Raw genomic sequence first — 17,053 nt, forward strand, 5'->3', positions numbered from 1 at the left:
TATATACGTGTTTCTCGTTTCTCGTTTTGTTTATATAGATTAGACCGTTGGTTTTCCCGTTTGAATGGTTTTACACGAGTTATTTTGGGGTCCTGTATAGCTTGTTGTTCGGTGTGAGCCAAGGCTCCGTGTTGAACGCCGTACTTTAACCTATAATGGTTTAATTTTTGAATTGTTGTTTGGATGGAGAGTTGTCTCATTGGCACTCACACCACATCTTCCTATATCTATATCTATTATGATTACTTTGTTGACTTGTTTGTAAGTAGTGTCTTGCATAATGCGCGACATATCAGAACAGGAGCAGTTTAAGGATTTATGTGTTATTAGATTGTATCTTATCTCATTATAGCTTAATATAAAATATTACAATGTTACATAAATAGTTAAAATATGGGATATATGAATATAGATATGACATTGTTGAAATGTGTATCTATTTTTTAACCTGTGCAGTTGATATTTATCTTTATTGAGTGGTAACCTTGATGAAAAGCGGTTTCTTTGAACCACTGCCTAAAAGTATAGTAAATTTCACTGACTTTTAAAACACGCACTATAATTAAAAAATCTATTTTACAAGACGAAAATGAACTGACAACGCCATGGCAAAAATAAGAAGACCAAAATCCTAACAACTAACAGTATAATAAACAACATAGAAACAAGACTGCATGGATAGGGATAGGCCGACTAAAAAGCAAGGGTCAATCTCATGCAGGTGTTCCAGGAAAATAAAGATGTCATGCTCCACACGTGGGACCCGTCCTGTTGCTTAAGATATCTTATAAAGTTTATGAGATATCTTGAAGTAAGAATAAATAGCAATACGGCTTGCCATACAAAAGCTCCATTAAGGTACCGTCAGACGATTTCCTCTACCTTGCGTTTCTCATTTTTCTATTATACTTTTAAAATTATGTTGCAAAATTAAAAACAAAATTTCCACTGAGATATTTTTAACGTATGGGCAATTGGTAGAGCTGACTATTCTAAACACTTCAGCACCGTAAGATTTTCTACATTTATAACCGTTTTCAAAATAATAGACACAACTCTACGTTCTATATTCTGTAATCAGACACATTTTTTTTAAATTACATACTACAATGATGCGAGCGGCCTAAGTTTGATTAAATTTTGTACAGTAGTTTCAGAGGAAATGCATTTTTTTTCAAAAGTGAACGATCGACGACAACAACAGACGACGTACGCCAAGTGATGAGAAAAGCTCACTTAGCTCTTTGGAACAGGTGATACTAATTTTCTAAGCTAGGGGATCATTCCTTTGCAAACAAACCATCAGAACCAAACAAAATTTGAACTTGTAAATTATATAAATAAAGGCAACTGTAGTATACCGCTTTTCGAAAGTCATAAAACAATTGAAAGAAAACAAATCCGGGTTACAAACTATAACCGAGGGAAACACATCAACTATGACAACAAAACAACAAAAACACTGAATTGACTACAAACGACATTACTTTATCGGGAAAAAAAGATGCAATTCCGCAAAAAAAGTCTACATTGTACGTATAACACTATCTGATCAGAATTACAAATACAACATCATAACTAAATACATAAATGTTGGATAAATAGATACCGTGATACGTCTAACGGCAATGCAAATTCACACTTAGCAAAACAGTCATATTCGGGAATAGTTCATGGTTCGGTACTTTTAAAACAAGACGACGTAAATGTTAACCACAATCTAAGACGTGGTAAAAATGCCCTTAGTTAGTTTAGACACAGATACATCGTATGTTTCAACCAACTCGTGATGGTGTTCAAAACATTTACCGAGTGCCATTTTTAATCTTTCCTCCTCATAACTCTGTTGGAGCAGTTTCTGCGCATAGAGCACACTCCTGTATATGAAGTATCATAGTTTGAACATGCACGAGCATAATGTATCAACTGACATATGGAATTAATCTATCTACGTATTTCGAGCAGCAGTATACTACTGTTGCCTTTATGTAAGTAAACACCATATATACAATGGGACAGAGGGTATGTCACTGCTGAGATATTCAGGTTTTCCTGCTTGTTAAGTGTTGTTGGGGTATATGTTGAGTTTTTCAAGTGAATTTAAAATACCTTATTCATTTATCCAGGAGTTTATGTAAATTAAATGTGATTTACACACAAACACGATGTTATTTGGGGCTTTATCATACATTTTTGTATTTGTCACAGAGGTAGGACAGGTGCTTTACAACTTTTGGGGCTTTTTATGAAAACCTTTTCCTCTGAATTCCCTGGATCAAATTTAACCAAAGTTAAGCACAATCATCAAAGGGGCATTTAGTTTTAAAAAAATGTGTCCAATTACCCCACATGCATGCGAACCAAGATTACCGACATGGCTAAAATCAAAATCAATGTGAATACACGTTTTTTTTATTTTTTGAAAAATGTAGGGTAAATTTGACAGTAGCAAAAATGTTTTGAATGTTGTAATGAGCTCTTCGAATTGCCCTGGCCCTATAAACGTCAAAACTGTCAGACATCTTTTCATAGGAGTCATTGCACTTAAATGACTCGTTTCAACATTTTTTGTCAGTTTTACCTATTTTCTTGGAATCCCTAAAAGAAAAAAAGGATCAGCAAGACAAATTCTACAAATAAGTCTAAACGGTCTAAAACAACTCCTTATTAAAGTAATTGAATTTGATGACGATTATAATTTCTTTTTTTTGCGTTTTATGTTTTATACCTTAAAAGATATAATAGATAGATAGAAACTTCAAAAAGCAAAAAATATCAGCAGGATAAGATTAGGAGGAAATCTTTTGACCACTCCTTTTTGAACTTATTGCGCTTTAAAGACAATTTTTACCATTTTTGTTTTTGCACTTTTTTAAGAATAAGAAAAATAATCAGAAATGCAAGATCTACTAACAAGTCAAATTTAGGAGACCGTCTCTCTTAAAAGGAGTGATTGGCCTTAAATTCGGATTGGTTTACCCTTGTTTGTGTTTTGAACAAAATCTACAGAAGAACTAAACAGATTAAATTATCAGAAAAACAAGAACAACAAATTGGAGATTTTTGTTATGAATTCTATTCTCATCTACAATGTTGGAGAGTGGCCTTTATTTTGTAGAAAATTAATAAGAAATTGAGTAGACATTTGGGTCAGTGCTTGGTATAATTGTATATGGAGGTTTTTATTAAGCAGACTAGTTTTAAATAGTTACCTCTGGTTTTTTTATTTTCACAGTTAGAGTTTGGTTCATTTGTAAATGTATATTCAGATATGATTAGGTTTGAAGAAAAACCTTGGGTCTTTGATAGTGTCACCATTAATGTTACTGAAATTTTTTTTCATTTTGAGACCGTTTCGATTATTAATAAGAGGAATGAATTTGAAATGGCATGTCCGTAAACCATGATTTTAAGAGGTGATGATCAAACTATTTCACGATTCTAAATAAGGCCAGAGTTGTATGATTATGACTGCTTGAAAAATCATCTAATTAAATATATTTTATATTTCGATTGCGAATTTTTACTTTGAAGGAAATTGAAACAATTTCTTATTTGTTCAGCGTTTTAAGATACTACAATATGGAGATGGCTAAAGTTGTCACATTCAAGCGCACTCGTAGTCTAGCTAGCTATGCAATATGAACGTGCTCATTTTTTGCTATTTACGAGTCAGAAATATATGATTTTGTTTATCTGTTCATAGTCTGGACATTTTTATAAATGTTTTGAAGAGACTGGTTAAGTCACGTATGAAACGTAAAACTAAGAAGTGTTTTTTGTTAATGTCATCATTTAGGTCATGTCAGAGCTAAGTGTCCAAATATGTCTTCCAGAATTAAGTGTTATCTCAAGTTCTGTGTAGCTTAGAGTGTAGACTGTTTGCTAAGTAGGAATTGGTTTGTTTTCTGAGTTCTTGCTCGTATGTACTATACATTTCATATGTCTTTATTTAATGATTTACATGGTGCTTATTCAGTAAATATTTGTTAGATCGAAAAGATATAGCTTTTTTGAATTTATTGGTTAAAGATATTTATTAATAATATTTGCATCGTCGCCAATCATTTGTAACTTTCTTTAAAAAACTGATACATTTTTTATAACTGGTTTGGAATTATTAGGTTGAATTGTCTCTGAAGTTCAGTCCAACCTAGAAAAGCTGTGCCTTTCCAAAACCCAATTTAAGGTTATTGCATCTGCCATGTGCCTTCTTAATACGGGCAATTATTAAAGTCATCGAATGATCCATTTCATTTCTGGGATTTCTGGGATGATAAGTTTTAAATAATGAATAAATTATATTGCTTTCACTGTTATTTTTTTTCTGTTTCCTTTACTTAGATATTAAGATACGGTAGCGCCTTTACATATGACATTCATTGTCTCCTTTAACGTCAGTTCATAAACTAAAACAAGCTGTGGATCGCATACCCAAATCTTCATTAAAATTGCTCCTGTTTTCTTCGAAAGATATTCGATATAACATTACTGCAATTGTAAATAAAATCATACTGGATACCAGGCTTAAAATTGTGTCTGCCAGTTACGTTTGTAAACATAAGACTCAACACTGACTATTGTTGAATCAGTAAAGTTAGTAAGGCAAAAAAAAAAAGACTACAAGTCGCAGTTGAAGAGCATTTATGTCCCAAAAATCCAAAACTTTTTGCTTTATACAGCTAAGATCATTTCGAAATATCAAAATAAAGATCTAGTAAACCACAACATAGAGAAGGTACAATATATAAAAAAGAAGATATGGTATGATTGCCAATGAGACAACTATCCACAAAAGACCAAAATGACACAAACATTAACACTTATATGTAACCGTAAGGCCTTCAGCAATGAGCAAAGCCCATACCGCATAGTCAGCTATAAAAGGCCCCGATAAAATAATGTAAAACAATTCAAACGAGAAAACTAAGGGCCTTATTCATGTAAAAAAAATGAACAAAAAACAAATATGTAACACATAAACAAACGACAACCTCTGAATTACAGGTTCCTGACTTGGGACAGGCACATACATAAATAATGTGGCGGGGATAAACATGTTAGCGGGATCCCCCCCCCTAACCTGGGACAGTGGTATAACAGTACAATATAAGAACGAACTATAAAAATCAGTTGAAAAAGGCTTAACTCATCAGTTAGACAAAAATACAAGTGGACGTGGCAGGGTAAGTATACATCCCGACACAAAAAGACACAATGAACAGATCTGAGAGTTCTCGCAGTTATCAGACAGCTAGTTCAAAACCACTTACAACTAATAAAAAAAATCATGCATCTAAGACTAAACAATCAATCCGTACACATCCAACACCCAATGGATTTAGTGTAAACAGCTAGAGAAAAACATGACCTTGTGCAATGCCAAGTTACAGGTATCGACAGATTGTAGATCCATGAATATGTATATGTATATACCATACTAGTAATATTTAGTTAGCTTTTAATCTACTGATAACAAAATCAATATTTATACCAATAAAAACAATATTCAATGATTTTATTACAGTGTTGAATAGGTAACCTTTTAGATTAAGTTTATTTAAAGGAGCGACAAGTTTACATGGATCATTTCTAAATTTCCGGGCACGGTTAACAACATTTCCGTAAAAATGAGGATGTACTATCCCGTTTGAAATAAGTTTTCTACAGGTACAACCAAACTTCAAAACCAAATCTTTATATCTATGCAGGGGCGTATGCAGGAATTTTCGAAAGGGGGGTGCTAACCCAGGGCAAAATGGGGGGGGGGGGGGTGCAAAACATATATCCCGATACAAATGCATTGATCGGCAAAAATAAAGGGGGGGTGCGCACCCCCGGAACCCCCCCTCTGGATCCGCCACTGCTATGGAAAAATTTAGTAAAGGTTTTAAGTAATTTATGGTAACGATATCCCTGGTTTAATAATTTACCAGTAATACATTGATTACATTCGTTAAAATCAAAAACGTCACAACAGACACGGGCATTACGAATAAGTTGTGAAATATATATACCGTAAGATGGTGCCAAAGAACATCACCATCTAAAAATCGAAAATTGACAATAAGGAACGAAAAATCGTCTCTTTTGTCGTAAATTTTAGTGTGTAGTTTCCCGTTTAAAACCGTAATATCTAAATCCAGGAAAGGACAGCTACTAGTATTACCGAATAAATTTGATTTATTTAAAGTAAGTTCCTTGGGGTAAATTTCACCAGTATATTGCGAAAATTCTTGATTATTTAACGAAAAAAAATCATTAAGATAACGGTAGGTATTGGTGAATTTATCAATTAAATGCAATTTCGACGGGTCTATACTGAGTTTAGTCATAAACTGTGATTCGTAACAGTACAAAAACAAGTCTGCTATTAAACAAAACAACTTGTTACTACAATAATGAATTAAAATATTCAAATGATGGAAAAGAAGGACGAAAGATACCAAAGTGACAGTCAAACTCATAAATCTAAAACAAACTGACAACGCCATGGCTAAAAATGAAAAAGACAAACAGAAAAACAATAGTACACATGACACAACATAGAAAACTTAAGAATAAACAACACGAACCCCACAAAAAACTAGGGGTGATATCAGGTGCTCCGGAAGGGTAAGCAGATCCTGTTCCACATGTGGCACCCGTCGTGTTGCTTATGTGATTACAAATCCGGTAAATAGTCTTATTCGGTAGGTCACATTCATGAAAGGGAAGGGGATTGTAGTTACGACGTAAGGAACATATCCGATATCATTTGGAACACTCATTTCAATATTTATTTCTATAAAAAAAGTCAAATCAAGCACATCCTTTCTCGGAGTACCCTTCACAATTACGAGAGCAATGTAGAAAAAACACACACAGTATGCATGCATCTTGCGAGATCTTTTTTTTTGTATATGACATCACCATGTGTGTTTTCTTTTTATTATCAAGAAAGCCATAATGATAGTTACTGGATAATTGGATAACACTGCATATGTGTCATTATGAAGCACACCGAGGATATGATGGTTACTATGCTTTTAATCTTACAAGGAATCTTTTTATGGTAGACATCGTATATCTTTTTTTTTACTATCAATGTTGAAACCAAAATTCAACATTGATAGTAAAATAAAATATTTGATAAAAAAACATTGAATGTAAATGATATGAAACTCCAAAGTCTTATATAATAGGACTATATTTGGTGAGTTTTTAGACAACTCTGAACACCTTATAGTGTACATTATCCCAACTGGAATTTACACTAATCCATTTAAGCCACCCCATGTGGTGATAGAACTGATGTAATCATAATCTCAAAATGAGCAATCACCCTTTTAAAAGTATATTTGTCTTCTTGCAAAAATCTAAAAATAGAATCTATTAACTGTTTAAAAGGATTTTCCATATTGAGCGTAGGCCTTTTAGTCGCAGGAAGCAAGCATAGATAAACTAAAATCTGCTGATAACTAATCTCTTCTTTATGGTTAAATAAAGAAAAAATAAACTATATTTTGATAAAAAAAAAAAAAAAAGTATTGTAGGAGTGCACAATTTTCTCTATCAAAAGTATTATAAGTTCTAATTTTGGAGGTTTACCTATATCTTATTTGTATCTTCTATAAAAAAAAATTCATAGCCCACAAAAACACAATAAATGTATGAAATACTTCTGATCAGATCGATTTTTGTTTGACATAAAAAAATAAAAAAAAATAAACAGTGTCAGTGAGTCGGTGACTAATTGATGGAACCTACAAATTTCTCTTTAAAAATGAAAGTAGTGTTTAAATTCTAAATTCTATTTTTATACTGAACTTACCAAAAAGGTGAATAATCAATTATATGTCTTCTTCGGTATGCTCACTAAATAGTTTATATATATGAGACAACCTGCATAGAGTTACAACAGAAAACTAATATCATCTGTATTTACAGTAACCATGATCGGCAATGATGTATTTCTTTTCCAAAACGAAAGTATAATTTTGGCGTGTGTGCCTATATTCATTTGTGATTGGTTATCCAATTACAATTAAAAGCTATTATTAGAATAAATTATTGATTTTAACTTTGTTTGTACGCGGTCAAACTTTTGAATAATACTACAAAATAAATATGATTAAACTCGGACACACATCGTCAGTTTTAGAGGATCTAAAGGGGGTCACCTCAAGTTATAAAGACCCCCTATAAACCATAAGATATATTAGTTAATAGTCTTACAAAAGTTACATCCAAACAATCGGCTACGAATGACCACAAAAATGATTGTATTGTTCTTTCAATACACATATATGCACCAAACAATTTACCAAATTAAAGCTAACTTTGACAGTATTTTGTTGTTGTTAAGCTAAACGTTTATATAAGGTCTTATAATTACTATGTTGACTTGTATGTAAATATTGTCTTGCATAATGCGCGACATATCAGAACAGGAGCAGTTTAAGGATTTAATTTTTATTAGATTGTATCTTATCTCATTATAGCTTAATATAAAATATTACAATGTTACATAAAGTTAAAATATGGGATATATGAATATAGATATGACATTGTTGAAATGTGTATCTAGGTTTGAACCTGTGCAGTTGATTTTTATCTTTATCAGGACCCGTCCTGTTGCTTAAGATATCTTATAAAGTTTTTGAGATATCTTAAAGTAAGAATTAATAGCAATACGGCTTGCCATACAATAGCTCCATTAAGGTACCGTCAGACGATTTCCTCTATCGTAGATCTTGCTAGTTATTATTTCTTGTTTGTGTTTCTTATTTTTTCTATTATACTTTTAAAATTATGTTGCAAAATTAAAAACAAAAATTTCCACTGAGACATTTTTAACGTATGGGCAATTGGTAGAGCTGAAATTCTGAACACTTCGGCACTGTAAGATTTTCCTGCTTGTTGAGTGTTGTTGGGGTATATGTTGAGTTTTTCAAGTGAATTTTTAAAAAATACCTTATTTATTTATCAAGCAGTTTATGTAATGTGATTAACACAAACACGATGTTATTTAGAGCTTTATCATACATTTTTTTATTTGTCATGGAGGTAGGACAGGTGCTTTACAACTTTTGGGTTTTTTATGAAAACCTTTTCCTCTGAATTCCTTTGATCAAATTTAACCAAAGTTAAGCACAATCATCAAAGGGGCATCTATTTTTTTTTAAATGTGTTCAATGACCCCACATGCGAACCAAGATTACCGACATGGTTAAAATTAAAATCAATGTGAACGCTCGTTTTCTTTATTTTTTGAAAACTGTAGGGTAAAGGAGTAGGTCCAGTAAGAGCCCTTTTTAGCCTCAAAATATAGCAGTTTTACAAAATTGATAAAATGTGAAATTTTAGTTATTTACTGAACAGTAGAGTGTTTCTGCTACATACAATATGGGCTATTTTTGACTATACAATGAACATATGTCGGGTACTGGTACATTAAAGTCATGCTAAGTTACTGAATTTTTAAAAATTCTAGCATTTTAGTTAAATTTTAGACGGTTTTCGTGTAAAACGAAAGTGGCTGCATTCGTGTTCATCCTTAATATTGAAACGAAAGTTGTATTTTATGATAATACATAACACATATAAAGGTTGAGGATGAACACGGATGCGGCCACTTTCATTTTTGACAAAAACCATCCGAAAAGTGACATTTTTCGGCATATTTGGTTGATTTTTCATATTTCAGCTTGAATCGGATCGTTTTTAATGACTGAATCAGTTCAAATCTTTCACATAACCTAGTTGATTCAACTGAAAAAGACATTAGTTGTTTAAAAAGTGGTCAAATTCTTTTGTCAGATTAACCTAAAATTTGAGGCCAAAATCGGTCCTTACCGGACCTACTCCATTGACAATAGCAAAAATGTTCTGAATGTTGTAATGAGTTCTTCGAATTGTCCTGGTCCTATAAACGTCAAAACTGTCAGCCATATTTTCATAGGAGTCATTGCACTTAAATGACTCATTTCAACATTTTTTTCAGTTTTGCATATTTTCTTGAAATCCCTAATAGGGATCAGCAAGACAAATTTTACAAATTAGTCTTAACGATCTAAATCAACTCCTTATTCGAGTAATTGAATTTGATGACGATTATATTTATTTTTTTGCGTTTTATGTTTTATAACTTAAAAAGATATAATAGATAGATAGAAACTTCAAAAAGCAAAAAATATCAGCAGGATAAGATTAGGAGGAAATCTTTTGACCACTCCTTTTTGAACTTATTGCGCTTTAAAGACAATTTTTACCCTTTTTGTTTTTGCACTTTAAATAAGAAAAATAATCAGCAATGCAAGATCTACTAACAAGTCAAATTTAGGAGACCGTCTCTCTTAAAAGGAGTGATTGGCCTTAAATTCGGATTGTTTTACACTTGTTTGTGTTTTGAACAAAATCTACAGAAGAACTAAACAGATTAAATTATCAGAGAAACAAGAACAACAAATTGGAGATTTTTGTCATGAATTCTATTCTCGTCTATAATGTTGGAGAGTGGCCTTTATTTTGTAGAAAAGTAATAAGTAATTGAGTTGACATTTGAGTCAGTGCTTGGTACAATTGTACATGGAATTTTGTATTAAGCAGAACAGTTTTAAATAGTTACCTCTTTTTTTTTTATTTTCACAGTTAGAGTTTGGTTCATTTGTAAATGTATATTCAGATATGATTAGGTTTGAAGAAAAACCTTGGGTCTTTCATAGTGTCACTATTAATGTTACTGAATATTTTGTTCATTTTGAGACCGCCCGGTTTTGATTTTTAATAACAGGAATGAATTTGAAATGGCATGTCCGTTAACCATGATTTTAAGAGGTGATGATCAAACTATTTCACGATTCTTAATAAGGCCAGAGTTGTATGATTATGACTGCTTGAAAAATCATCTAATTCAATATATTTTATATTTCGATCTCGAATTTTTACTTTGAAGGAAATTTAATTGGAATTATTAGGTTGAATTGTTTCTGAAGTTCAGTACAACCTAGAAAAGCTGTGCCTTTCCAAAACCCAATTTAAGGTTATTGCATCTGCCATGTGCCTTCTTAATACGGGCAATTATTAAAGTCATCGAATGATCCATTTCATTTCTGGGATTTCTGGGATGATAAGTTTTAAATAATGAATAAATTATTTTGCTTTCACTGTTATTTTTTTCTGTTTCCTTTACTTAGATATTAAGATACGGTAGCGCCTTAACATATGACATTCATCCTCTCCGTTTCCATCAGTTCATAAACTAGAACAAGCTGTGGTTCGCCTACCCAAATCCTCAGTAAAATTGCTCCTGTTTTCTTCGAAAGATATTCGATATAACATTATTGCAAACTCATACTGGATACCAGGCTTAAAATTTTGGCTGCCAGTAACGTTTGTAAACATAAGACTCAACAGTGACTATTGTTGAATCAGTAAAGTTAGTAAGGCAAAAAAAAGACTAAAAGGCGCAGATGAAGAGCATTCAAGTAAAAAAAAATCCAAAACTTTTTGCCTTATCATTATACAGCTAAGATCATTTTGAAATATCAAAATAGAGATCTAGTAAAGCACAACATAAAGAAGGTACAAAACAACTTGTTACTACAATAATGAATTAAAAGATTTAAATGATGGAACACTCATTTCAATATTTATTTCTATAAAAAAAAGAGTCAAATCAAGCACATGTTTTCTTGGAGTACCCTTAACAATAACAAGAACAATGTAAAAAAAACCACACAGTATGCATGCATCTTGCGAGATCTTCTATTGTATATGACATCACCATGTGTGTTTTCTTTTTATTATCAAGAAAGTCATAATGGATAATTGGATAAAACTGCATATGTGTCATTATGTAGCACACCCAGGATATGATGGTTACTATGCTTTTAATCTAACAAAGAAACTTTCTATGGTAGACACTCATTACATCTTCTAAATCAAATATGATTTAGTTTTGATTTTTAAAAGAATCAGCAGTGCAACTATTTAGATGAATAGGTCCGGTAAATGCCGATTTTGGACTCAATTTTCAAGCTCATCTAATAAAATATTTTAGCACTTTTTAAACACTTATGTGTCTATTTTGATTGATTCAACTAGTTTATGTGAAAATGTTTAACTGATTTAGTCATTTAAAACGCTCCGATGCAAGCTTAATTAGGAAAAATCTATCAAATATGCAAAAAATCGTCACTTTTCAGATTGTTTTTGTCAAAAATGAAAGTGACCGCTGTAAGATGACATATAAAAATGTATTCTTTGAACAGGAGGAAAAAGTAAAAATAAGAATGCATAAATTATATATGTTAAATTTGCATTAATTTCATTAATTTTGGCACAATGCACATATAAATGAACACATCTTTTGAGCAGCTTATAAAATAGTATCTGTTCAATCTATATAAAACCCCAAGATAAGAATAAATCATAGTAGATATCATTTGGATACAACCAAACATGTATCCAGGAAGTTCAGTTAAGTTAACTCCCAGTAAATGTGTCTAAAACAGTGGCTTAGATTCATTGAAAGCACTAAATCTAAACCATAAATATAATCTAGCTTGTATGTTCCTAAAAGCTCTCAATTCAAGAATGATTCAAGTAATACATCTTTTATAAAGATATATTTAGAAATAGGAGTATATTGTCTTTAAATATCAGCTGTCTTTATACAAGGCACAAAAAAACAGATGAAAGAAAAAAGACTATTAAAAATGTATTAGAATGTTTTTGAAAATGCCTGTACCAAGTCAGAAATATGACAGTTCTTGTCCATTTGTTTTTGATGCGTTTTGAAATTTGATTTTGCCATGTGATTATGGACTTTCCGAATTGATTTTCCTCTAAGTTCAGTATATTTATGATTTTACTTTTTTCTTATTAAATTTACTGTAAGAGTAAAACTTTGGTGACAACTGATCATTAAATAGGCAGTAATAGGCAATTGTTCGGTGTGAGCCAAGGCCCTGTGTTAAAGGCCGTATATTGACCTATAATGGTCTACTTTTTTTTAATTGTTATTTGGATGGAGAGTTGTCTCATTGGCACTCACACCACCTCTTTCTATATCTATATAATAAGACAAAAAGAAGAACATAGTAATGTCAATGTGTTGATTTTACTCTGCAGTATGCATCATATGCATGACAAAGATAAAATGTGTATGTTCATCAATGTTCTGCATGCCAAGTAAGCACATTCTCTTTGAAGTTGTTATTTAAACAATCTTTGCCTCCATTATTTCAGCCAAAGACTCTGTTTCATCTGAAACATCAAAATAAAGGTACATTTGAGTTTATTCAAGGAAATAACTGAGGCTTCAAAAATATATGTTAATCCATATGTTGTATTGTATATTGCATTTTTTTTTATTACATACTCAATTAATAAGTTTTCAAGGCTCAGATTTAAGTCCTATCCTCAATTTAAAAGTTATATATAGATTTAAGTAGTTGGTATAAACAAATTAAAAGGTATACAAAAACATATTTAATACATTCTATTTCTGTTTGAACAATGATAAAGTAGGTCTTCTACATTAAGCCTATACTTGGTCTTTATTTCCTCAATTTGCAATCCAGTTCTGCCATTAAACCTGTCTTAAATTTGGATAATAAAGTTGATTCTTCAGATAAACATCACATATCAAACTTAAATTCTTATTATTTTGATAAATGAAATAGTTTCTCCTGTATTTTAAGTTTCTAACTCCCCAAAAAACATATCTCTTTTAAGCCAAAAGTCAATGGACAAAAACGGTTTTGCATTAAAATTAAACAAGAATGTGTCCCCAGTACACAGATATCCTCACTATCATTTTCTATGTTCAGTGGACCTTGAAAATGGGAAAAAAAATCTCTTATTTTGCAGTAAAATTTGAAAGATCATAGCATAGGGAACATGTGTACTAAGTTTTAGGTTGATTGGACTTCAGCTTCATCAAAAACTACCTTGACCAAAAACTTTAACCTGAAGCGTGACGGATGAACAGACCAGAAAACATAATGCCCATAAATGAAGTATAAAAATATCAAAAGACTGACTGTAAAACAGTGAACTTCTTATTTGTCAATTGTGCAAATCAATCTTACTGATATGTATAAAATGAATAGGAAAACTCACCATCAAAATAAACAAATTCACAGCATTTGGCTTTTACAGGATCAGCTGACTCCATAAGATTCTTAACGATCTCATAAAAATTATATGCTTCTGATAAAATAGTGTCTGCAGTCACACCTGCAATCCTCCATTCCTTCATCTCATGTAAACATGTAATAGGTGCAGCATATTGTCCAATAAAATATTTGTCCTGTAAAATATAATAAAATATTCGTATACTTAAACATGTGTATACCAACACTGAGAGAAAATGATTAAAGAAAATAAGAGGGAAAAAAAATAAATGCAAACAGCACTTTATAAATTTCATGCGACTGAAGATCTTTTCTGGATTGACCTTCATCTGGAATGATCAAAGTGGTGTTGTTTACAAAGGGAAAGAAGCATGGCATATGAGAATATGAATAAGTATGAAAACAGACATACCGGCTGATCAGTAATTTTATATATTTGACAAGAAAATGGTCTGCTCCCACCAAAAGGATGAATATCAGGAGTAGTTGTAAAGTTAGAAATTCTGTCATTTTTGTCTTTCATCACACCTTTAGCATCACAACTCTTTGGTATAATTATAAACAGAGTTTCAGGACATTTATAATTGCTGATATCCATTTTTTTAAAAGACTGGTCAATATTTTTCAAAGCATCTGTAAAAAGAAGAAAATACTCAAAATCATCAAAGCATATCTTATCTGAAAATATGTATGTTCAACTTTCTCTATTTACTCTTATTTGAATTTGAAATAAGAAACACAAATGAAATGTGTTTTACATGTTAATGTCAAGGTAGATAAAAAGTTTTGAGTCAACCAAGAACATGTATAAAAGCCTTTGCATTAATCATAAGTCATACAAAGTGGGGACTACATGTACCACCCTTTAAATATACCAACAATACAATGAAATAAACAATAAACAATAAAGTAAATATATTTATTCATAACAAAATATGCCACATGAACAATTTATCATGTCACTGCAAGCACTTGACAATTAATCTGACGGTCTTCATAAGAAAAATTCTGGCGTAAATTTTTTCCCTTTAAAATACAGAAAAAATACTTACATAAAGCGCACAAGAGTATAACACGCAGGGATAAAGACAAATAATCTCTCTTGTAAGATAAAAAATAAGATACAATCCATGAATATTCCTTTGTCATCAACAGTCACTCAGACTGACAAACTATGATCTCTCTCTCTCTCTCTCTCTCTCTCTCTCTCTCTCTCTCTCTCTCTCTCTCTCAAAGTATATTAATGATCTTACCTGGTAGGATAATTCTTAGATAATTAACAACATAACCCCAGGCAAGTCCATTGGCTACATCACCAGCAGGTAGTAACATTTCTGTTTTCAATGGAAAATCTTCTCCTAAAACAAAACCAATTGTTTACAGACCTATCAGAGTTATGTCCCTTTACAAATGGGAAAACAATCTGAAATACTTGTTTCTTTTCTTTAACTTTAGTTTGCCTCAACTAAATGGTATGAAAGTTTTACACAATGCTTTTTACCACAAAACACAGATTAAGTTTGAAGTTTGGTGGCGTCACTTTTGTAAGACATAATAGTGTCCTGTGAAAAAGTGTCCACATGAACAGTTTTTCATTGAAGTTTGTAATTTGATAATGTCATGGAATGGTGTCCCTCTAAATCATTTCTGTCAGGACACTGTCAGGACATTGTCAGGACATCAGTGTAACCCATCACCACAAAACAAATATCACGTTTGAAATTTAATGTCATCACTTTTACCATTCTAGAGTTAAGCTCCTTTATAAATGGAAACATATGTGAACTGTTTGTTTATATTCTCTGACTTTAGTTTGCCTAAACCAAATGTTATGTAACTTATACACAATTCAGAGATAAAGTTTGAAATTGGTGGCCTCCCTTTTATGTTCATGAGTTATGCCCCTTTACAAGTAAAACAAATAGGTATACAAATTACGTTTTTTCATTTATATAGTGTCCTGACCTTTTGATTTTTTATCATGACCTGATGAAGGATTATTAACACTTTTAATATGTGTTGTTTGCACTGAAATTTGTGTTATACATTTATAACAAACAAAATAAACCAAAAAAAACAAACTAAAAAAAGGTTCTTTGATAAATAACAGGCACTCACCACTGACAATATTGTGAAGACTTTTAAGATGAGATTTAGTTTGTTCATTAAAAGGTACATAAGTAACCCACTGTAGAGCATCAGGTATGTAGATATCATTCCGTCTATCTACCACAGGGATTACCCTTACCCTCCTTTTAAGGATACCATCATGGAGCGCAGCTAGTACCCTCAGTTGAAGCATCTTGTCCTTAACTGAATTCTTGGTCATCAGAAAAATGAACCATCTACAATTCTGCACAGCTTTAATAAGTGTATTAGACTTCACCTCTGGGTCATTTGGGCTGTCAGGATTTTTCAGGATACTGTGTATCCCCTTCTCTTCCAGATATTCAATAATTTCTTTAGCACTCTGTTTGTCTTCTTTGTCTTCAGAATGAGCTATATACACCTGATATTGGTATTTAAGTTCTGGTGTAGATTCCAAGTTTTCTAACTTAGGCCTGGTGATTGGGCTTTCCTGAAAATGATTAAGATATCCATACTATCTATATGATGATTGTGGCCTTAGATGAAAGTGTTTTTAAATTATAGATACTGTACATTTTGAATTAAATCTTATAGAAATAGTAATAATGAAAGTAAAACACCATGGAACTAGAAACAACAAAAAGCCATCAGCCACAAAACATTTGTTCTCATCGCCTTATTTGATTCCACTTTGTATGAGCTATTGATGACTATTGCATTTCTTTTACAATTCAAATTAAGGTGTTAAAGGGGACAAAATCAAATTTTCAATCTGTTTACTGTGTCCTGTTCTATTATTGTGCCTGAACTTAGCTGTGTCAAGAACAATGGTGTGTATTTTT

At 31.7% G+C, this 17,053-nt stretch overlaps 1 protein-coding gene across 4 annotated transcripts in view; it reads right to left on the reverse strand.

The window, feature by feature from the left end:
* Positions 1-17,053, reverse strand: part of LOC134711600 (stimulator of interferon genes protein-like) — a 135,848-nt gene that overhangs the window by 100,701 nt on the left and 18,094 nt on the right. For 3 of the 4 annotated variants that reach the window (XM_063572293.1, XM_063572292.1, XM_063572295.1), the window contains exons 8-9: positions 16,242-16,701; positions 15,377-15,481 (exon numbers count right to left, since the gene is read on the reverse strand). In XM_063572293.1, the coding sequence (XP_063428363.1) occupies positions 15,377-15,481; positions 16,242-16,701 (565 nt within the window). The remainder of the gene's footprint in view (positions 1-15,376; positions 15,482-16,241; positions 16,702-17,053) is intronic. The other variant, XM_063572297.1, reaches the window with a different exon arrangement.

This window comes from Mytilus trossulus, chromosome 3 (genome assembly GCF_036588685.1).
Source record: "Mytilus trossulus isolate FHL-02 chromosome 3, PNRI_Mtr1.1.1.hap1, whole genome shotgun sequence".
NCBI lineage: Eukaryota > Metazoa > Mollusca > Bivalvia > Mytilida > Mytilidae > Mytilus > Mytilus trossulus.